This window comes from Drosophila navojoa, chromosome 2 (assembly GCF_054131105.1).
Source record: "Drosophila navojoa isolate 15081-1374.11 chromosome 2, UAZ_NAV_1.0, whole genome shotgun sequence".
Lineage (NCBI taxonomy): Eukaryota > Metazoa > Arthropoda > Insecta > Diptera > Drosophilidae > Drosophila > Drosophila navojoa.
The window spans coordinates 8,254,671-8,277,529 of NC_142890.1; the positions used below are offsets into that span (position 1 = coordinate 8,254,671).

The following is a 22,859-nucleotide window of genomic DNA, read 5'->3' on the forward strand; positions in this document are numbered from 1 at the left end:
CAAGGGCGACGCAGCGGTGGCAAGAGAGTGAGTGAGTGAGTGAATGAGTGTGTGAGTGTGTGAGTGTATGACTGTGCGTGTGTGTGTGTGTGCGTACGCGATAAACGGCCAGTGGCAACGGCATTTGGGGTGTGTCTTGGCTGCGTGCACAGTTCATTGGCTCTCGCTCACACCCGTCGGCTGCTATGGCACTCGCTACTCGCCGGCATGTGCGCGCTCTCTCGCACCCGCGTCGTAGTTGGGCCCGTGGACAGATAAGATACGGATAGCGTCAGGCCTGGCCATGTGAATGCGAGGCGTTCGCGTTGCGTGCGAGTTAGTTGGTAAAATCAAATTCCGCTATTCAGTTGCCGTTCGCCCGTCAGTCGTCGCCGCTGCTTAACGTTCGTTTGTCGTGACTCTGGCAGCTACTCGCTGAGTGCGCGCCGTACTCGCTGCTGTCGTGTGTTTGTGTGTGTGTGTGTGAGTGAGTGTGTGCGTTTACCGTTTGTTACCATCGCTGCAAGTTGCAGGCCAACAGGCGAGCTGCTCGACACCCAACCCACCCCCCAGCCCACAGCAACAACTGCCGCTGCCGTCACGCACTCGCTGCTTCTGCTGCTGCTGCCGCTGCCGTCGCTGCGACATATCCAACAGATACTTTTGCGTGTGCTTTCGAATTCGTTTTCAATTCAGCCACGTCCTGTTACGGGTGCAGACGCGTTGTGTTTCCGTTTTGTGTGTGCTTCCGTGCCAGCCAATCAAACATTTGAGCTACTCCATATACTTACCCTAATTACGCGCTGGATTAAATTATTAAAACACTAAAGCCGACGCGGATTTAGAATCAACAGCCGAATATACCGACCACCGGCCACAGCCACGACACCGCCTGATTATTTCTCTCTGTGTGTGTGCGTGTGTGTGTGTGCTAAAAAGCACCGCAATTGCGTTTGGTGTGTGCGTGTGTGTCTACGTATCTGTGTGTACATGTGTATATGTGTGTGTTGTTGTCTGTGAGGCTATAACAGCAACGAGCTGGCATCAAAGTCGCATTAAAAACATATCCATGAGTTACTTAAAATTAATCACTAACATAATCACTGTGATTTTTATTTGAACCTGAGCTGCCGTCTCGCTCACACGCGTGTGTAACAACATCAACAACAACACCAACAACAATAACAAACGATGCCAAATTGTGTGCAAACTATAAAAAGCGCTTTAAATGTTTTAGCTCTTGATTAGCCATCGAAAGTCATCGAAAATATAAACACAACACACAAATCTGTTGCAATCACAGCAACAACAACAACAACAACAACGACAACAACAACAACAACAATAGCAACAATAATAATAAAAGCGCAGAGAAATTTTGGTATCTCATTTATCAATAAATTCCCGACAGTTTCTCAAAGATTCCAAAAGATTTATAGCCGACGCAACCCACGCGACAGTTCGTTCCCGTTCATAGGGAATTTTCTTGATTTTCGCGTCAGTCAACTAATGAAATTCAAATGAAAGCAATTTGATTTATTGCAAAGTGCACAACATTTGGCCCACATTCATTCAAGTGCTAAACTCTAAACTAACAAACCAAACAAAGACGAAAGTTCAAACCCAAATCGTAATCGAAATCGTATTCGGAACAGTGGATCATTTCCAGCAGTCAAATCGACGGCGCTAGCAAGTGGATTAACTTGAATTCCTTTCTACATAACGAGAGGTGAGCTATTCTCGAAAAAGTCAACCAATAAAACAAATATTATACTTTATGATTGGATCTTATAAATAGATAAAAGAGATTTTTCATAAAGCACAGAGAGATGATGTTTATGTCTATTTAAGATATTTATTGCGAGATTACTTGAATAATTTCTTTAAAAATATGATTTCGAATGAATCCAATATAATAATTCTATAATTCTATTACTATAAAATATATATACTATATTCAGTATTTTTTCAAGAATCTAAAATGTATGTTAATGATAGAGAAATTCTGTACAGAAATTGTAAACAATTCTTAACACTGTTTGATCATTCATAGAGAGGCAAAGGCCCTGACTGCTTGATAAAATAACAATGCCAAAAGCTCCCGAAAATAAACCTAAGTCCTAAAGCCGGTTATAAGAAAACTTGTTGGACTAGAGCTTAGTGAGCTGCACTCTCACGCCAAGCATAAATCAACTCATAATTGTCAGACAGTGCAACCATAAACTGTCTCACATTCACTCTGTAAGGGGGCCTGGGCACTGAAACTGTGAGCTAAGACGCTAACTGCCATTGACGTCACTTGAACAATTAAATGCGAATTTGTTATTATAATTTCGCTTTTTTTTTTTTTTATTATTATTATTTTGTCTATTTGAATTTCGTTTGGTATGGAAAAACCCGAAGTGTACAAACAGAGATATTCAAAGAGGGAGCCAAGTGTTGAAATTAAATTGAAATACATTTATATAATTAAATAGAAATGCCCTTGGCAGAGCACAGAATATAGAATCTTGGCACCTACGGCTATAACTATTTGCTATTTGCTCTGCCAGCGACCGATAACAAAACCGGTGCAGAGGGCAGCTGAACCGCTGCCGCATAGAAGCTGCGGCAGTCGGCGGTGCCGCGAGGCGAAGAAGCGACAAAGAGTGGGGAGAGCAGCGCCAAAAGCTGCGGCAATAAAGTGGCATAAAATAATTTCGGGCATTCTGTTGCCTTAGAAAATCATTATGTAAATAAATTCTCACTTCTGAAATAAAATGACTTGACAAAAAGGAAAATTAAACAAAATATATTCCACACAAAAAAAAATGAAGAAAAAGCAAACAGAAAATAATATTTATATGCAGTGCGGCATATAAATATGCCACAAATGATGCCGCACGAATTGACAACAATTTTTCAATGGCCCCGCCTCATGACAACAATGCCAAATGCAAAACTTTTCATCTCCAGCGACACGTCAAACAAAACAACAAAAACAAATCAAATCAAAAAAAAAAAAAAAAAAAATTAAGGCAAAAATTGCGTGTGGCCATAAATAAGCAAAGCGCTGTGGCACATGGCTATATAAATCTGTTTAATGTGAAATTATGTTTATTATTGTTATTAAAACAACCGCAAGGCAATTTAATATTACAGCCGCACTAATCCACTGGGGATCAAGTGCAGATCAAGCGGCATTATCAAGTATAAATTTTCAATTTGAGGCAAAACTGAAATCGAAATCGAAAGTGACAAATCAAATTGAAATTTAATAAATTTGTTCGAAAAGAACAAAAAAAAAATTGAAAGAACATTCAGCATAATTTAAGGCAGGCGCTGACAAATAAATATGGCAAATAAATATTTGATTACATTAGATGTCTCCTGTGTCATGGAGATTTACGACTGGAAAGTTAAGAATTCTGTTTAATGTTTCATATATAATTTTTTTTATTTTTTATTTCGCTGCTGCCGTATAATTTATGAAATTTTTTACAACTATTTAGTTTATTTTTCTTTCTATTTCTTCTCGTTTTTTTTTTTCTTCTTTTTTTTAATGCTTTTATTTTTGTTATGATTGAGATTAGATAAGAATTTATTGCAACGCGCGCTTTGTTTGGCTTCGTTGATAGCGCAGAAATGTGCCAGCCGCGATCAGAATTGAGCGAAACGCGAATCGTGAATCGTGAATCGAGTCTACCTGGGGCCAACTAGTTTACCGGGAATAGTTCCAGTAATTGGCCACAACTAATTGATTTACGAACATTTCTGTCTATTTTTATACCGCTGTCAGTGATTCGCTGCTGTTTCTTTTTTTTTTTTTTTAAGTTTCTTATTTATTCAAAAAGAATTTTTTAGGAGCTACGTCTCAGTTTATAGCCCACCCGCCTCGGTTGCCAAATTCAACACGGCGTCTGTGCGGCTGCAGCAGTAATAAAAATAAAAAACACAAAGCGAAAGAAAAAATTCACAGAAATGTAAATATTGTTACATTGATAAGCAGCAGCTTGTTATCTTTGCAAGCTCTCCGCCGCTCCCGCTCTCCTCTGATAAGAACGTGTAGGTGTAGGAATCTCTGCCGTCCATGTAGTGGCCCGCGTTGTCAACTTAGATCGCAGACGTCTCGGTGAGCGCGGCAGGCGCGGCACCCGCCACTGGGAAACCACAACGATTTACGATTGCCCCAACGCCACATCGCATGGTCCGGGCCACAGCCAGTCGCTTGGTTACAGGGCACAGCATCGGGAACGGCATGGGCATCGACATCGGCAGCTCTAGGCTGAGATGTTGGCGGTGCTGATGTGGTATTAACCCCTTGACGTCTTTGGTGTTAAGTTGCCGTTGCCTGGTGTTTGGGTTAAGCTCACTGTTTGCCTCGATGTGATAAAAAAACAGAAAGCGCTTTGCCAGGTAGCCGTAGCCCAAGATACAGGCACAACTACATATATAGATGTAAATATAGATACAGATACAGAGACAGAGGCAGAAGCAGATATAGATACATAAAGATAGAGCTGGAGCGAAAGTAATTGCGATAATGAATACAATTAAAATAAATTGAATGCCAGCCAGCTAACACTTGTTGTATTGTGGTCTTTTGTGATTGCAGCATCGCAGCGCGCTTCGCAGCCGCCGCAGAGCTCAGGAACAGCTGCAATTTGGATCTGCTTTCGCCACAGTTGGAAGATACCGGCCTCAAGACGACGACATTCTTGCAACACTTTAAGGACGTCGTCACGACGAAGTTCAACGGCAGGGATCATCATTTGCCGCCACTGCATCCCGCGCATCCAGCGCACCAGCAGTCCGCGCTGCATCATCACCATCAGCCGCACCAGGCTGTCGCCCAGAGCTTTTCCACCATTTTTCCGACATATTTAGGCATGGACCGCGCCGGTGCCGGCGGCTGTGGTGCTGCTGGCGGCGGCCTGGGCGTCGTCACCAGCTCGGCCACCGCCCTCGGCCCGGGCGGCATTGCGGGCGGCGGCGGTGGCGGCGGCCTGGTCAGCGGTGCGCTCAACGGCCTGGAGGCCATGTCCGCCGAATCGACTGGCCTCTGCCTGCAGGACTTGGTCAGCGCGGGCACCGCCAATGGCGCCGGCTCGGCGGGCTCGGCGGAGAGCGCCACCACCACAAGCACAGCGCTGAGCAGTGGCAGCTCCACGGTCAACGGTGGCGGCAGCAGCGCCTCCGGCGCCGAGCATCTGCACAGCCATCACAGTCTCCACGACTCCAGCTCCTCGGTCAGCATCTCACCCGCCATCTCGAGCCTGATGCCCATCAGCAGTCTCAGTCACTTGCATCACACGGCCGCCGGTCAGGATCTGGTCGGCAGCTATCCGCAGCATCCGCATCATGCCGTTGTGCCGCCGCACACACCGAAGCACGAGCCGCTCGAGAAACTCAGAAGTAAGTACCGAATAGATGCGATCCCCATCATTTTGCTACAGTTTATGGGGCCAGCTGGGCAGGGCCTCGCCGCCCCATGTCAATTTCTTGGACAATTTGTTCTTCAATTTATTTGTCGGAAAATTGGGGGACTAGTCAACCGCTCGCTGAGCATCTAACAAATTTTCAAGTAATTAATGCGGCCATATTTCACACAGCGTCGCAGTTATGCGGTGCGTATGCGTGATATTCTCGATGAAGCTTCAAATGTATATATAAATATACATACGCCTATGCATGTGTGGCTATGTGTGGATGTGTGGGTGTTTGTGTATGTGTGTGTGTGTGAGTGCTGCATATTGTTGGTCGCATCTTCAACAAGTGTCACCATTCACATACTCGTATTCATTGCGTACTTTTGCAACTGTCAGCAACAGCTGTCGGCATTTCAATATTCATCCGCTATGGCAATCATTCACGCTCTCAATACTCTTGTACTTCATCATTCATGCGATGCTCGTAAATTTCTAAACAATGTGCAAAAATTCCTGCTGGCCACTTGTCGACTCCAACCAACCTCTGCCACAGCGCCGCTGTAATTCTGTGACAACATCCACGCCTCATGCATATTCATAATCATTGTGTAATCATTAGCGCATAATCTTCATAAAAGCGTAACAAAGGCGAACGACAACAACAAAATGCATGAAAAAATGGGAAATAATATGGAAGAAGAAGAAGAGCTAAACAAATTTCACTTTTGCTGCGCATGTCACGGCTAATTGAGCACCCTTCTGGCGTAGTGCCGAAGGCAACACTGTTCCCATTTCCCATTCCCATTCCCATTCTCGTTCCCAATTCCATTTGTCTGTTCGTTCTATGATGCTGCGAAGTCAGCTTCGAGGGTCGTTCGATGGCTGGAAATTTGATATGTGTATTGTAGTCAAGTGTTTGTTGTTCCGTTTAGGCTAATTGTTATGGGAGTTTGGAAGCGGAAAGACATGCAATATGTTGCTTAGGTGAATGCTTCAGATGATCTCTCAATTGCATTGAATAAGTAACGAGATTGAGTTTGAGAAGTGTTTTAATATTACAGAAACTAATAAGCTGAATAAGTTTATTAAATGTAAAATATTAACCTTTAACTAGGTAAAATCTTAATCTTGGTTTAATTAGGCATCTCAGTTCCGCATTTAAAAGATATCTCTGATCTACAACTGACTTTCAAATACCAATACTCAAATTTTTCTAGTTAAAATATTAATTATTATACGAGGCTTAATTTCTATTTCTTATAACATATCAGATAATAATGAAATAATATCCAAATTATTCTGAACAATTTATTAGCTTCAATCAAACTGAACTAAATGTTCCTTATTGATCAATATATTAGTAATATAAAGACTTAAATCTAATCAAAAGTGTATCGTAAATGTTGATCTATGTACATGCATATATGCATTCCATTTCTTTAATCCAAAACTACCTCAGAGAGTTTTTCCCTTTCGGCATGGCATCTATGAATGCAACGAATTTGTTTAAGCATCGCATAAGAATTTGTCTGACTTAGCCGAGAGATTTGTTAGCTGTCCCCTTTGAACCGTTGCCCTAAGCACCTGCCTCTGCCGGGTTAACAGCCTCGCAAACTTTGCACTCTGCAGCTAACCAGTAGTACAGTGGGCGGGGCACATGGCGGTTGGCATTGCGGTCGCAGCTGCCTGGCCATTTATTTGCGTGCCAAAACAATTTAACACAAAAATTGTGCGCATTTAAAATATGCACGAGTGCAGTTATCCTTTGACATGCACACCAGGACACACACAGAGAGAGAGAGAGAGAGAGAGAGACACACAGACAGTTGGAGCTGCAGGTGCGGACGATGTTGGCAACAAATTTCAGTCTGTTGCTATTGTTGTTGTCGTTATTGTTTACGCTCTTGTTTAAATAATGGTCGGACAACGTGCCCGCTGCCTGCTGGACCGTTGCACACTGCAATTGCCATTGGATTTTCAATTATTGGCCAATTTAATGGTTAGCTCTGCTTGCCACACCTCTTCGTCTTCCTCCACAGCCACCTACACAGACATTTTTTTTTTTAACTTAAGTTCCATTTGCGCAAGTATTTCTATGTGTGTGCAAGCGTTTGTATTTGTTTTGCTTTTATTATTGCAGTTTTTTATGAGCCCAGCAGACACGCACACACACACAGTCAGTCGCACCTTTTGAATTCGTTTTAGTTGCTTGTTTTTCTATATCATATTTTAAATATATTTTTATGGCTTCTGTGCGTGTTTTTATTTGAAATTTTGCGCTCAAAGGATTTCAAGTTCACGTACAGTAATTTCTACCCCAAGTTTTATACACTTTTATTATTATTATTGTATATGTGTGTATGCGAGATGCAGCGTGTAAAACAATAAAAAGTTAATGCTTTTTAATACCCCGGACTACAACTCTTTAATGTCGCTGCTGAACGACTGGCAGCTGGCCATGTTTGTCTAGCGAGCTGAATTATGTTGTCAACAGCTGCCAGCGCGAATGCTCAAGAGCTTTGGCTCTATATCTCTCACTACCTCTCTCTCTGCTAACTAGAGCCGATTGGGCTCATTTTTTATGAAATGGGACCCGAATCGCATCATGATCCTGCGACCTTGCTCGCTCACTTCCAACGGCAATTAGACACTTATCTGGTCACAAATATCACCAACAAAAAATAAACCAAATTAAATGAGCTCTACTTATTTGAGCAGAGCAAAGACAAAGAAAGCACACACAACAAACCAAAATCAGAGCAGTTTACATTTTGGCTGCTATGCAAATAGTACAACATTAAACTACACCTTTATTGTTGTTGTTGTTTATTGTTTATTATTACGAGCGAGTCTCAGTTCGAGTCCGAGTCCTTTGCGTGTTTGCCAAGTTGTTACAGAAACATAGATATGGTAGAGCTAGCTAGTATTTGCCTACGACAATGTTTGCCGTTTGTAGCCCTTGATAAAATATGAAATTGCCGGCTGTATCTAAGTGTAGCTCTAGCTATGCTTCTATCTGTATCTGTATCTGTATCTCTAACTGTGGCTCAGAGTGCGAGAATTTTCTGCTCGACTTTTCTGATGAAATCTTGTTATCTAATGTGCCTGCTGTTCATATATGCATGTATATTGTAGCATACATGCACACATACACACACACAGAGCATTTCACTTAAGTCTGTGTTGTTGTTTTAATGGTTGTTTATTTGGCCAGTGCCTGGCATAAAGTGTTAATGGCACGTGCAGCTCCAGATTCGGCATTGCGCCTACAAACATAAGCAAGCCGTCTCCGAGTTTATTCAAGGCTTTTATAAATTGCAGTCGAAATAGAAGTCTTTAATGTGAGAGTGATTCGAAAGGTAGATTTAGATATTTAGAAACTATTCTGAAAGAAAATATCAGCTGGGCAAGTATACAAAATATATCTATAAGTATAGCGGGAAAATTTTTAATGTAGAGCAGAATATTTAAACTATAAAATGTGGTTTGCAACATGGCTCAAAGTTTTACCCACCTCAATCAGTCTACAGAGGGAAATATTAAAGGATGAGATTCCCATATACACAAATATTAAAATGTGTATCAAAAAATCGTAGCATAAACCATAGCTTTAGAGTAATGTTAAAGATATTCTAGGAAACCATTTTTGTCACCTATCCACCCATAAAGTTCACGGCTTCATTTATAAAGAGCCCAATAATGGAGCTAAGCTGAAATGTCTGCGAGTGCGACAGAGCGCATATGCGAGGCGGCTACAGATACAGATACAGATACATAACTTCAGTTGGCTCAAGGATGTGCGGCCTGTGGTGCTACTTTAAATTCAACGTGTGGCATGTGGCATGTGGCATGTCTCAAAATTTCTTTATGAATATAAATACGTTTTATCGATTTTTTTTTTTACTCGCCAGCCATTTTGTAATTTGTATCTTTAAGGCTGTGGCGGCTGTTGCTGCTGCTGTTGCTGCTGGCACTTTAAGCAATTTTCATCATCAGTGCATTTCCTCGGGCAAATCTCTGGAAAATTGCGCACATATGTCAGAGAACTCAATTGGCAAGGCAAAAACAAAGATCGCTGTGCAATTGCCAAGCAAACACCCCATAAATTGTGGACGACCGCACCAATGATAATCACCCATTGGTGACGCCCACTTCTAGTTTTTGCCAGCTCCAGCTGGAGTGCTGCGAGCAGTAAGGACAGGACAGCAAAAACTGCCCATATATCAATCCTGGCGCACAGACCTAGACATGTGGCTGCTCTGTCTTACTGTCTCTCTCTCTCTCTCTCTCTCTCTGTCTCTCTCTCTGTCTCTCGCTCTCTCTTTGTCAGATGGCACTGATTTCGTTTATATAAATTATAATGTCATTATGGCAACGAAGCAACTCCCCCACTTGGCTTGGCTGTGTCCGCCCCCCCTCTTGCATCTCCGGCGATAGCCACAACTCGACCACGAGCGCAATTACGGCGCAGCTCACTGGAAAACTTCGCTGCGAAAGTTTGGGTTACGATTACGGGCTCTCTTTGGTACTCCACAGCCGCCTCTTTCTCATTATCCGTATCGTGCAATTTCGTAAAAATGTCGCATTAGAGATTATCTGAGGCAACAAACTTGCACGGACTGGCCAGGCAATGCCCAGACTTCTGGCTGGGCGAACGGGCAAACAGTCGGGCAGATGGGCAGCTGGGCAAATGACCGAACGGCATCAACGGGAGCCAAAATTTGAGCTGACAGTCGAGAAAATTACGGAAAAAGGCATTGCAGTGGAAAACTACAACGGAACTCGAGGCCAGCATAGTGAAGCGGAGCAACGACAGTTGCTATTGGGGTCTGCATGTCTTATCCTTATCTGCAGGACGTCGGCTAATGAGCTCGCCGGACTGCTCGACTGCTCGACTGCCCGACTGCCTGACTAGCTGACTGGCTGACTGGTTTTGGCTGGCATGTCTGGCCGGGATTCGTTGGGCTTGGACTTTGGGGCCATGTCAATGATATTGCAGTGATTTTTATGTGTGTGTGTGTGTGTGTGTGTGTGAGTGTGCGCTCCAGCCAAGTCCGGCCAAGCTCATTATATGGCCATAACGTATGTCCTTCCCGTCCCACGCTCCCCCCACGTACGGCCATTGTCATTGTCTGGCTTGCACAAAAGCAACTATAAAGGATTAACTTTGTGGATTGTTGTGATACACCCGTGCTTGGCCTCAGGCTCGTAGAAAAATTAAGTTTTACCCCTCGAACTTAATTTTTACAGCATTTTCGGCTAATTTCGAATGGGGGACTCTCACATTTCGATCTCAGTGACATCTCGGCGCACAGAAGACAATATGAACATATGGCCCGCAAGAAACTGTCGCATATTAACACTTTCTGTGTTTGCCCCGAGCAAATGTAGCATGAAATTGGAAAAATATATAGATATATATTTATACACATATATATGTTTATATCTGGTATATTTATGTGGCGAACAACCGCAGCGTTTAACCCTTTTCTAACCTCCCTGCAGCCGAGTGGTTTAATTTTGGGAGAACAATGAAAGCAACTAACTTGTCAAAACAGAAGCCGAAGCAGCAGCAAACCGTAGGAAAAAAGGGACCAATGCTCTGACCAAAGGATTCCAATTCCGATTACTGCTTAGAGCTGTATCTGTGTTTGCTATAAATGCATATATATATATATATATATGTGTGTGTGTGTGTGTGTTTGCTTGCGCATCCCAATTCAACTGTCACATTAATCGTTTGTTTTTGGTCACAAAATGCTACAAGTAAACGTTGGCATTTTTCTTCCTCTTTCTTTTTTGTTTTTTTTTAGTTTCGTTGGGTTGTGCTTGGTGTCAAAGGACGCGCTCTCGGGGCGTACGTTTTGTCCAGCTTCCCATATATAGAAATGTATACGGCCGGGCCAGGGCTGGTTGCCTTTTGTGTGCACGATTGTTTGTTTGTTTTGGTCTTGGTTTGGGTCCTCCGCATCCTGCGCCTGGGCTGTGACAGTGCTCGGGCTGGATAATTTATAGCTGCCTGGCTCGCTCTGGCGACGGCTGCCTTGCCGTGTCGTGTGTCAAAGTTTTTGTGGAAACGGGTGTGTGGAAAATGTTTATGAATGAATGCGACAAATGGCCAAATGTGCAGGATAGAAAAATCAAAATCATTGCTTAGGCAAACATTTATTTCTCGTTTTTCTGCACGATCATATTTGCGGCATGATTAATAGTTGCGCCCTCTGCTAGGGGTGTGTATTGACTTTTGTATTGCCATTATTTTTAGGGCTTGGCCCAGCAATTCGCTCATTTGTTTGCTTAAACGCCTCTGCAAAATGGCCGACAATAATAATATGGCTAAAGACACTGACACTGACGCCGAGACTAAGGCTGACACTTGTTGTCACAGCGCACCACTGTTGACATGGCTAAAATGTTCAGGCAACGCCCACCAGGCAGGCACACTTGCTTAGCTATTCCTATTGACACTTGCCACTCACAGATGCCGCGAACCTTGAAAAACATTGTAAATTCTCGCAACAACTGCGCCAACAAAATGTCAACGCCAACTGACAGACGACAACTATTTCCATTTGAGATGAAAAGACAGAATATATAAAAACAAAAATCTGAATTCAAATTAGTCGGAAAATTAGGAAAATTTGTACGAAATATTTAAACAAATAAAAATCGCTGCGGTACGTGCTTTTCTCTGCGTTTTTTAGAGCGCATCGTTAAGAAAATATTTTTATATTTCCCATCCAGTGGAGAGGCTAGGGGGCGTACGGCACAGATGACGTTGGCGACCCATTTCACGGCACATGCTCAGGTTGAAATCGGGCACAACAAGAACAAGAGCCAAATAGAACAACAACAATACTACAACAGCGGCTATTAAGAAGCATTTCGGTATTTAAGGGGCGATCGGATCATTAAAAAACTTGCTACAAAAAAAAAAAAACAACGACTGCATATGATACAGACATTGAGTAATCAGGAAATATATAGTTCCAAAATAAATATATACATACATATACTTCAGTCTATGAGATGTTTTATATTTAGCAGTCTGTGAACTTGAGATTGTAGAGGACTTGAAAACCAGTCTCCAAATTTAAGTGATTGTGCAGTAAAAGATATTTCATAAAAAGAGTTTTAAGTAGGCGTAGACGTATATACCCTTTGAAGATCTTAATTCTTCCGAAAATGTCATACTGAATGTTTTGATTTAAGTAAAACTGTAATCCCTCTATTATTCTTAATAAAATATAGCGAATAATAGAAATAATCTGCTTATCACTGCATGCTCGCAAGGGAATACAATTCAAATCCCAGCCATGATTTGCTAAAAATATAAATTAATTGAAAGACAAACACATTATGGATAACTGAATGTCTGCCCTATAGTGTGCGATTGTGAAGAGCATAAATTAAAGAAAATACCAAGTAATTAATTGAGCTGCACACACTTGCCGAATTGAGAGAGATAGAGATAGAGAGAGAGAGTAGAGCCCTTAGGATCCGGAACATTAATGTTACCCCCAAGTACTCTCCGGGTTTCACACCAGCCTCGAGCTAATTGTTTCACAAAAATGTCGCAGCGGGTGTTTGCAGTCAGTCAGGCAGCCTGGCAGGCTCTTTAAAAACCACATAAAACTGACAACATGTGAAAAGGCCATAAATTAGGCAACGAGCTGCCGAAGGAAGTCCATAAGATTTAGTTGGCGATGGCCAGGAAGTCGGGACCTCGGCCATATGGGCACACACCTCAAGGTGCGCAGACCCCAAAAACCGAATATCAATTGTCTGGCCATAAATCTGCATTTCGGTGAAGATGTCAAAGGCTGACTAATTAATATGAAATTCAGCGTGACTAACTGCAATAATTACAGCAATTATGTATTATAGGGTAGCCCGCTAGCACGGCTCATTTGAGTTCGATTTATGAAGCAAGACTCGCCTTAATAGCTTTATCCCGCTCTTATGCAAACATACATATATAACGGGCAAAGGAGGCCCTGTGGCCTTAAGTTTTCATAATGCTCGCTCCTTGGAGCAATTAACTAACGCACAAAGTCCTGGCTCTCAGCCGAGAAGACCAGACACTCGGGCACTTAATCGAGCTAACCAAAAGCCCATTTAAAACTGTTCCACTGCCGGCCGGGCCATAAATCCCTTTATGGCGCTTTCAGGAGGCACATCTTGTGCGAAACACTATTCCCTTGAATGCCTTTAAACCGTTATGTTAAAACATTAATTTTTTGTATATTTCTGTGCCCTTTGCTGGTTTATTCTTTTCAGTTTGGGCCGAAACCGGTGATTTTCGTGATAGTCATAGCTCCATGACCGCCGTAGCAAATAGTTTGGATAGCACACACCTAAATAACTTTCAAACTTCGTCATCGTCAAGCCTAGCGAATCGAAGTCGGGATCGCAAAGATGGTAAGTAGACAGCAATTGATTAAGACAATCTATGCGATATGAGAAGTTTTATGAGCTTATATAAGCAATTCAACAATCCTCCAATCTCCACCAGACTTTAGCTAGAGCACCTGGACTCCGAACTTTTCAATAGCTATTGAACGAGAGAGATTAGTCAGATTATCAATTTTAACTCAGATCACTAAAATTAGATTCGGTGAGCAATCTCTCGTGCTAATCGTATGACGCTCGGCCGAACTACCCGTGGAACTGTGGAGTGACTGCGCCGAGTGACTGCTTATTGATTTTATACGTGCGAGTGTTAATCGATAAGAAACATAATTTATAATAATTTTCGAAAGCATGGCCAATGGGTGGCACGTTATAATTGTGATTGGGGCGGTGGATAGGAGCTGCGACAGGGGCTGGGGGAGTTGGGGTGTGCTGGTTGAGTTGATTCTTGGCCTTTGTCGGCGAAAATTTACTCACTCGCGTCCGTTTAGTTTTCGATTAGACTGCATTGATTTGCGACTTGATGACGACGTTGTCGAGCCACCGAAACTGATATTTCATATGAGCAGTCATTTAGTTTATTTGCTTAAGTTTCGGTGCTCGGCAGCGACAACAACAACAACAACAACAGCAATAGCAACAATAGCGACAACAAAGGGAGAGCATACCGCCATGATCGATGACATGCTCGGAACACACATTAACGGGTTGTAAATCTGGTAGCAGCCCAAAACTAGGCTAGCTTTGCCGGCGGCCCCCGTTTGAAGTGACTGGCGCACGGCGCGAAAGTGGAAGTGGGCTGTGAAGAGGGCTAGCTGGAGTTGGCATTGGAGTTGCAGTTGGGGTGTGCTCGATTGGGGGGCTTGGCGTCACTTAAAGGTTGCATGGCAATTAGTAACGGCAGCGAGACGCACTTCAAAAACTAACTGACTTCTAGATATACTAGATATAGTTATTCATGCAAATATTTCTTTTTATAGGCAATCGCAGCGTCAATGAGACCACAATTAAAACGGAGAACATATCAAATTCTGGACACGATGAGCCGATGACAACCAGCGCCGATGAGCCAAAGAACGATAAGAAGAACAAACGGCAGCGGCGACAGCGCACCCATTTCACCTCCCAGCAGCTGCAGGAGCTGGAGCATACGTTCAGCCGTAACCGCTATCCGGACATGTCGACGCGCGAGGAGATCGCCATGTGGACCAATCTAACCGAGGCCAGAGTTCGGGTGAGTAATTCAATTCCCATTTCATATTAATTGCACAATCAAAGCCGCAAATTGTAAACAGCAATTGTGTGTGTGTGTGTGTGTGTGTATTGTGCAATTATGCGGCAATTACTGCGGCGGCAACAGCGACTGAGCCAAAATGACCGCAATGCAACCGCAGCACGTAGCTGCCGCCAATACACAAACAAAATGCCAGCGCCAGCTCGTAAATATGCTCCTGCCCCAACACAGACACACACACACACATATGCGCTCCCCCCCCTCTCTCTCTCTCTCTCTCTCTCTCTCTCTTTCTCTTGCCGTTTGAATTCGCGCGGCTTAAACGCTCACTGGCCAAAAAAGCCGTCGCCATTTTGCGCTCCGTTGCTGCAGTAAATTTATGTTGCATCCACAGTCAAGTGGGTTGGGTGGTGCGCTGTGTGTTTGGGCTTAGCCATTGCAGTGCCACGGTGGGCAGTGGCCGTGGCGCAAAGTTGCCATAAATTGCCGCCTCGATTGCGGCTAAAACTTTGGCGCAGTTTGCAACAGCCGGCGCAGTCGAAACAGGGCAATATTTTTATGGCCCGCTCGCTGTGTAAACTGGGCCGAGAGCGCGTGGCTTATCAAAATGCCACCGCCGCTATTTGAACATGCCACGCCAATAGCCCAACAGCTATTGACAGCCTCAAGCATTTGTATGACCAAAGCAACTCAAGATAGTCAGGGGAGGCAGGAGAGAGAGAGAGAGAGAGCGGGAGAGCGAGAGGAAGAAAGCAACACGCGCACAACAGTTGTAATTGTTTGTAAACGATAGTTGGTAAACAATCGGAGGAGTTGTATCCACATAAGTGGCGCCAAGCGGCAAATATGCGTAGCCAACACATATGTACATATAGCCGACCGATAACTATATTATATCTATATAGATATCAATTCGCTGTGCCAGTCTGTCAGTTAGTCAGTCAGCCAAGACAGCGACTGCGACAGCGACACGACAGAGATACACTTTAGATATGATTATGGGGACAGCGCCTCGACTTGCCCCGGATTGATCGATCACGCTGATGATCATCATCGGCTGTATTGATGGGCCCAGGCGACGCACGTACTATTTCATACATACATACATATATGAAATGCAATTAGCTGACATATATAAAACACATCTGGCAGCTACTGAACGAGTACAAAAACTGTTGACAAATCGCTGGCACCAATAGAACAAATTATATTTCATGGTTTTTCTATGCAAATTTCACTGCTACCATTGGGCATATGTCGGAAATTTGGTATAGCATAGCACTTGAGCGCGGGCCACTATAAAGAAATTAGCTGCGGCGGCCCGGAAACAAGTGTCTGACACCAGGAAGGGCAGCCCTGCCCGGCTGGAGTCGGGAAATTATGTCAATCTAAACATGTGTTGCGCTCAATGCATAAAATATTGATACAGTTTGTTTTATGGTCCATTATATGATGACAAAAGGTTTGCTGATGGCGCAGGGGCTGGGGGCAACTGCAACCCTCCCAGCAGCGAGCAGTGAGCAGCCAACACCCCAACCACGCGATAAAATGCAAAACAATGCGAGGCAATTTGTCAGCAGCTTTGGATGAGTTTCTGTGTGGCAGCGAGGGTTGTTTAATGAATTAGAAACCGCATGAGAATTAATGATCATGATCGTGCTGCTGTCTCTGCGAGGGGCTGGGCGGGGTGGGGGGTTGGTAAAAGGCAAAATAACATTTGACTGCAATAATAGCGTAGGCAATAAAATTTATCAAATATACAAAAGGATTACAGCTCGCTCGACGCGCATACATATACCTATGCACATACATATATATATATATAAATCTGGGTGGGTTTAAAATTGTCAAAAAAAAGAGAGAGAAACAGAAACGAGAAAAGTGGAAAAGAGCAGCAGCGTCTGGGCAAACAAAGCAGACGCTGCCACTGAGCTGAGCTGGGCAGGAAATGTGACTGCTTCTTGGACGGACATCCCTGATAGCTACTAATCTGAGGATTTACATGCGCCGGCAATTATGGCAATATGTTCGCTTGCCTGCCGGAGGTTGACTTTTTCTATTTTTTAAAGCATTACCGAGACACAAATGCATTTCATTCAATTAACAGTCGCAACAGACTCGCACCAGCATTTGTTGAGCACCCAATGGGGCAGAGTAGAGAAATTGCAATTGAAATCAGAGCACGAACTGCTCCCTTTTGGTTTTTTTTATTATGGTCAGGTGTTGGCAATGGCCTGGAAACAAACAAACATTTGGCTGTCTATAGAAAAGCCATTGCAGTGGCCGCATAAAAAGAAATGGCCATAAAGGCGCCACAATATGGGCAGTTAGGAGTTCGAACGGGAACAAAACCGAATTGAGTTCTAATTGATTCTGCAAAGAAAAATAACTTGAATGAAGACTTTTATTTTAAATAAAATAAACTTAAGATCCACAAGCGTATCAACAGGCTGTAAAAGCAGCTCTATAAAAACATCTTGATTAGTTAAGTCGAAAAGGAACTCATAATCCGAAGCTCTTTACGCTTTAAGTATGTTTAGGCTGCGGGGATTACAATGCTTTAAATCTTGATAAAGCTGTTAACTCTTTATTCATATTTAAACATTGCATTTATCATATTATCTTGATTTAATTTTATCTAGAGAGCTGCTTAGTAATTATCTGCTGAGAGGCTAAGCAGGCAATCAACGGCGTTACGCCCTTTGAGTCTCGTAAGGCTTATCAATATTGTTTGCAATCAAAATTTTCACTTCAATTTCAATTTCAATTTCATGCTGTCCAAGCGCTGCCCCGTTAGTGTGAGGGTCCACTTGGACGACAAAGGCAACGGCGATGGCAATGGCAACGGCAGCACCAACAACAAGAATTAAGCAAATAAAAAACGTATTTAGCTGCAATTTGTGGCCATCAATCAAAATGGCAGCTCTTCACTCAAAGAAAAGACCCCTAGCTAAAAAAAAAAAAGGGCCACCTCAGTTCCATAACTTTTGCCACATGGTCACATTGGCTGTGCGAGTGTACCAAAAAAAAAAGACTGTCTACTTTTTGTTTTTTAACAACTTTACCTGATGAAGCGCAGCACAGCACATAGGCGAGACGCTGAACGGCGCAGGGGAGCGCCGCGGTAGGAGGTGTCATTGATGCTTTCATCAAAACCAATTAGGATTTTCTGCTTGAGTCAGCGGGCGCATGGATGCTGGCTGAAGTGTCTGCCCGTTGAGTGGAAAATTGCGCTGGTTATTCACACACACACACGCACACATATCAATATGTATTTTTTGTTACTTTTTTTTCGTAGCCTCTCTCTCTTTCTGCAGTCACATCAATTTGCCATCATGCAAACGTTGGCATCTTTTTTTACTTTTTGGCCCAAACTTCAACAACTTGCTAAATGATACGTGAAAATGACAGTTGACGAGATCGATGACGTTAGTTTTGCCATCATGATGATGATGATGATGATGAGGCTGCAGCAATGTACCTTGACAAATTGACACATTGCCAGGGCAGCTGAAGAGAGGGGGAGGGGGGCTATTGAAATTGTCCCGACTGTGATTTATGCGCCGGCCAAAGGTTGCATGCAGCTCGAAGCTGCCTTTCTCACGCTGCCAAACTTTTTAGTTACAGCTCTATTTGGCTTGGCTCATGCGTTTTCAATTAACTAGCGCAACTAATTCGATTAGGGCAATTGCCGAGCAAACGAATGCGCATTAAATTGGCTCGTGGCAAACTCTTTGTTCCCACAAAACAAACAACAAACCTTGCTGCATGCGACATACTGCACCATTTTTGCATACGAGCTGCGCGTGGCCACCGTTAGTTACGCAATCGGCAGGCCATAAATTTGCAGCCCCGTTGATTTAGGTACAAGTGTGGCAAGGCGGCAACAAGCGGCAAATGCGTTGCATGAAATGCGCAAAGGCTGCAGCTGGTTTAATTACCTGAACCACTGCCATTTGCCATTGGCCGTTGCCCGTGGCTGACTGGTGGGAAAACTTAAAGCGCAATTTGTTGGCCTGGCCAAGCGAGTCTTTAAGTGAGCCAAAAATAAAAAGAAAAGCATGAAAATGAAGAGAAAAGCAAACAGAAATCTCATCAGAAATGCTGGCAACGTCTGCACAGCGCGCTCTGTGCCTTTGTCATTTGCGTATCTGTATGCGTATCTGTATCTCTCTATATATATATACGTATCTGTATCTGTAGCTGAGTATCTCAGTATCTGTGTGCGCTGCGCAAACTTCAGCAATAAATTACAAAGTTGCCATTTTGTTTTTTATCTACTTGCTTTGCGCTTTTGTTTCTTTTCTTTTTTGTTTTTTGTCGTTTTGCTTTTGCTTTGTGTACTTTTTGTTTGCAAAATAATTTTGATTTATTTTTCGTGCGCCTCGCTCCCCACAGCCGACACACAACCCCCTGGCACAACTCGAATGCTGTATACTGTGTCTGTTTGTTGTTGTTGTTGTTGTTGGGGGTGGCACGTCGAGTTTATTTATATAAAGCTCTCCATTAAAAAGGAAAGGCAACACAAAGACAGCCACAGCCACCAGCTAGCAGAATGGCAGCAGTATTTATGTATATTTGTATTTATAATTACTGCACATGCGTATTACGCAGCGCCCTTTATGTAGTGAGGGGTTGGGGTTGGGGTTGGGAATGGGAGCTGATTTTGGCGGGGGCTGCATTTTGGGGGAGTTTTACACAAACACACACACACACACACCCGCTCAGTCAGCATACAGACGGATACATAAATTTTCAAGTTGGCGGCAATGTTATAAATTATGCAGCACGAAGGCGCAATAAAAGAAAATGGCTGCCATTGCCAGTGCCAGAAGCTTTGAAAACTTTAACCAACTTGCTAACAAAGTGCTGCACGTCTAACCCAGAACTCGAGCTCATTGTTTGCTTTCCTCTGCTCTCCATTGCAGGTGTGGTTCAAGAACCGACGGGCCAAGTGGCGCAAGCGCGAGCGGAATGCAATGAACGCGGCTGTGGCGGCGGCTGACTTCAAGTCCGGCTTTGGCACACAGTTCATGCAGCCGTTTGCCGACGATTCGCTGTATACGTCATATCCGTACAACAACTGGACGAAGGTACCGTCGCCGCTGGGCACCAAGCCGTTCCCCTGGCCGGTCAATCCGCTCGGCTCGATGGTGACCAGCAATCATCACCAGAACTCGGTTAACTGCTTCAATACGGGCGCCAGCGGCGTGGCCGTGAGCATGAACAACTCAATGCTGCCGGGCACCATGGGCTCCACGCTGACCAACACAAATGTGGGCGTGGGCGCTGCACCCTGTCCGTATACAACACCCGCCAATCCGTATATGTATCGCGCCGCCGCCGAGCCCTGCATGAGCAGCAGCATGTCCTCGAGCATTGCCACATTGCGGCTGAAGGCGAAGCAGCATGCCACCGGGTTCAGTAGCCCCTATTCGGCGCCATCGCCAGTGTCGCGCTCCAACTCCGCCGGACTGTCCGCCTGCCAGTATGGCGTGACCGATGTTGTCTGAGAAAACGCACTCGGTGCTCTGCTTAATCAGCACCAGCACCACTTGCAGCACTTCTCCGGCCAGCACAATGGCAATGCCATGCAGCAGCATTTGTCCAACAACAACAACAATAACAATAACAACAACAACAGTCATATGTTGCACGGCCACAATAGCAACAACAACGGTCTGCTGCTGGATCACAGCGACTTGGGCCTGGGCGGAGGAGGCGGAGGCGGAGGTGGAGGCGGCGCTGATGACGGGGGCACAGTGACCCACAACGATGACAACAACAAATCGCCATTGGGCGCCAATGGGTTAATGTCAGCGGCCGCGAATGCCGGTGGCGCCTCCAGCGGCAATGACAACGGCGACGATGTCGACGAGGATGTCATTGATTGAGCGATTGCTAAGTATATATAAACAAATGAAATGATAGCTATATATGTATTTTATATATATATATAGATATATGAAATATTTAAATCGTACGTACTTATAATATAAATAATAAACGATTTGTTATTGTAAACCAGCAAAAGCCCAAAAATTATAAAAAATGTTAGCATTAAGTGTATTTAATTAAATTTTAGATGGAAAAACAAAAGAGCGCAAATGCAGCATGAGCAAATGAAACACAACTTTTTTGAAGAACAATAATTACATTTATAAAACAAATAAAATTATGCATACAAGCAACAACAACAAAGACCCACAGACGCAGAAAAAAATGGGGATAGGCGGAGTTTTTGTGCAGTTTTAATTAGTGGGTATTAAGCGGCAGTCGGAAAGGCAGAAAAATTAATTACAAATTGATAAATGTGTTTTATGTTTTGCATTTCTGCATTGAGATTAAATGCCAATTATGTTCATTTAAATGAAAAAAAAAATAAAATTAAATAAAAAAAAGAAACCCAAACGTCTATGTAGAATATTAAGTGTTTTGTACATATAAAGCAAATATTTAGCTATAGGCAGCAAGCTGTATTTATAAGAAGTAGTTCGCTCTTAACTAATGAACTAACTAGCTAACTATTAACTAAATAGCAAAAAGTTCAAGTTATCTGCTCTGCAAAAACTTTTGACACACAACCAATAAGTCTTTGCCCACTGTGCATCAGCAAAAAAAAAACACATACTTAAATAAATAACAAAAAACTATGCCAATATATGAACAAATACTTTGTTTTGGCAGCACATATACCAAATATCTAAAAGTTTATATATATATATATGTAATGAAAGCGTATCAAGATCAAGTCAAAAATGTATTGTAAACAAACTATATCAAAAGTCGTAGCAGTTTTTAAGGAGTTGTCTAGTCGTATAAACATCCAGATATAGATCACAAAAAAATGAAAAAAAAAAAAAATAGAACAAAATACAAAAAAAAAAAATGCTAAAAAAACAAAAACAAAATCAACAATATAAATAAATATAAATATATTTAATAATTGTACACTTAACATTACTAGTTATAGAAATTAAATCAAAGCAAAAGAAAAACAAAAAAACGAACAATAAAAATTATGGAAAACAAATCGAATCAATAATTTTATTTATAAATAACAAATGAGTTTTCTCCAAATTCAAATTAAAAAATCAAATTGTAATTTATGCACAGAGCCCAATATGGGCATCCGTTCGGTTGGACCCTGGAGACTTGGCCTTGCGGTTGGCAAGTGTTTAATTTAGCAGGAAGGTGGTCGGACCTGGACCATCCATCAATTTATTCATTACAATGAAATTATGTCGAATTTATATGCACCCCACCGGCCCAACCGGCCCACCGAGCGCTGAATGACAAACGCGCCCCACCCCCCCGACCAGCCCGGCGGTGGTCGACAGTCGTTCGCCTTTTTCAGGCGGTGCGCGGGGTTGGTGAAAATCACCGCACAATAAAAATAATAATAAAAGGACATGCTAGGGCTGCTTTAGTGTTGTTGTTGTTGTTGTCCTATGCAAAATGCCCAAATGGCATTGTCAGCCATGGGGGGTTGGCGTGGCCGCCCCTTGGCCCCGGGTTGAGGGTGGCCATCAAATTTGAATTTCATATGCTGGCTGCCGGCTCACTTGCCACTGATTGAAGGCAGGCTAATAAAGTAACGGGAGCGGCAAGCGATGAAGCGGTGAGTGGGAAGATGTAGCGGAGATGCGACTGAAGAATGACACCCCGCCGCGTTAAGCGTCGTTCAATGCCAGATGGATAGGTGGGAGGGGGGCGTCTGGGCGTTTTGAGGGACGGAGGCCAACCATTTGATTTATTTTATTTCCCATTCTGCCTGCTGTTAATGTTTTAATAAGATTGATTTTATTGCGACCGCGTGGGTGTCT

The 22,859-nt window shown here is 43.3% G+C and overlaps 1 protein-coding gene across 1 annotated transcript; it reads left to right on the top strand.

Annotated features, from left to right (window-relative positions):
• Positions 1-309: 309 nt before the first annotated feature.
• Ptx1 (pituitary homeobox homolog Ptx1) lies at positions 310-21,944 on the top strand. Its single transcript, XM_018113478.3, has 5 exons — positions 310-1,708; positions 4,574-5,373; positions 13,668-13,808; positions 14,780-15,033; positions 19,962-21,944. The coding sequence occupies exons 2-5, from the start codon at positions 4,848-4,850 to the stop codon at positions 20,544-20,546; spliced, it is 1,506 nt and encodes a 501-aa protein (XP_017968967.1). The 5' UTR covers positions 310-1,708; positions 4,574-4,847; the 3' UTR covers positions 20,547-21,944.
• Positions 21,945-22,859: the final 915 nt, after the last annotated feature.

Excerpts from the sequence above, each read along its gene's own strand:
- Ptx1 (XM_018113478.3), top strand. The coding sequence starts at position 4,848 with ATGGACCGCGCCGGTGCCGGCGGCTGTGGTGCTGCTGGCGGCGGCCTG. Across the intron at positions 13,809-14,779 it reads AAGTCGGGATCGCAAAGATG|GCAATCGCAGCGTCAATGAG; the intron begins GTAAGTAGACAG and ends TTCTTTTTATAG. Across the intron at positions 15,034-19,961 it reads TAACCGAGGCCAGAGTTCGG|GTGTGGTTCAAGAACCGACG; the intron begins GTGAGTAATTCA and ends TCTCCATTGCAG.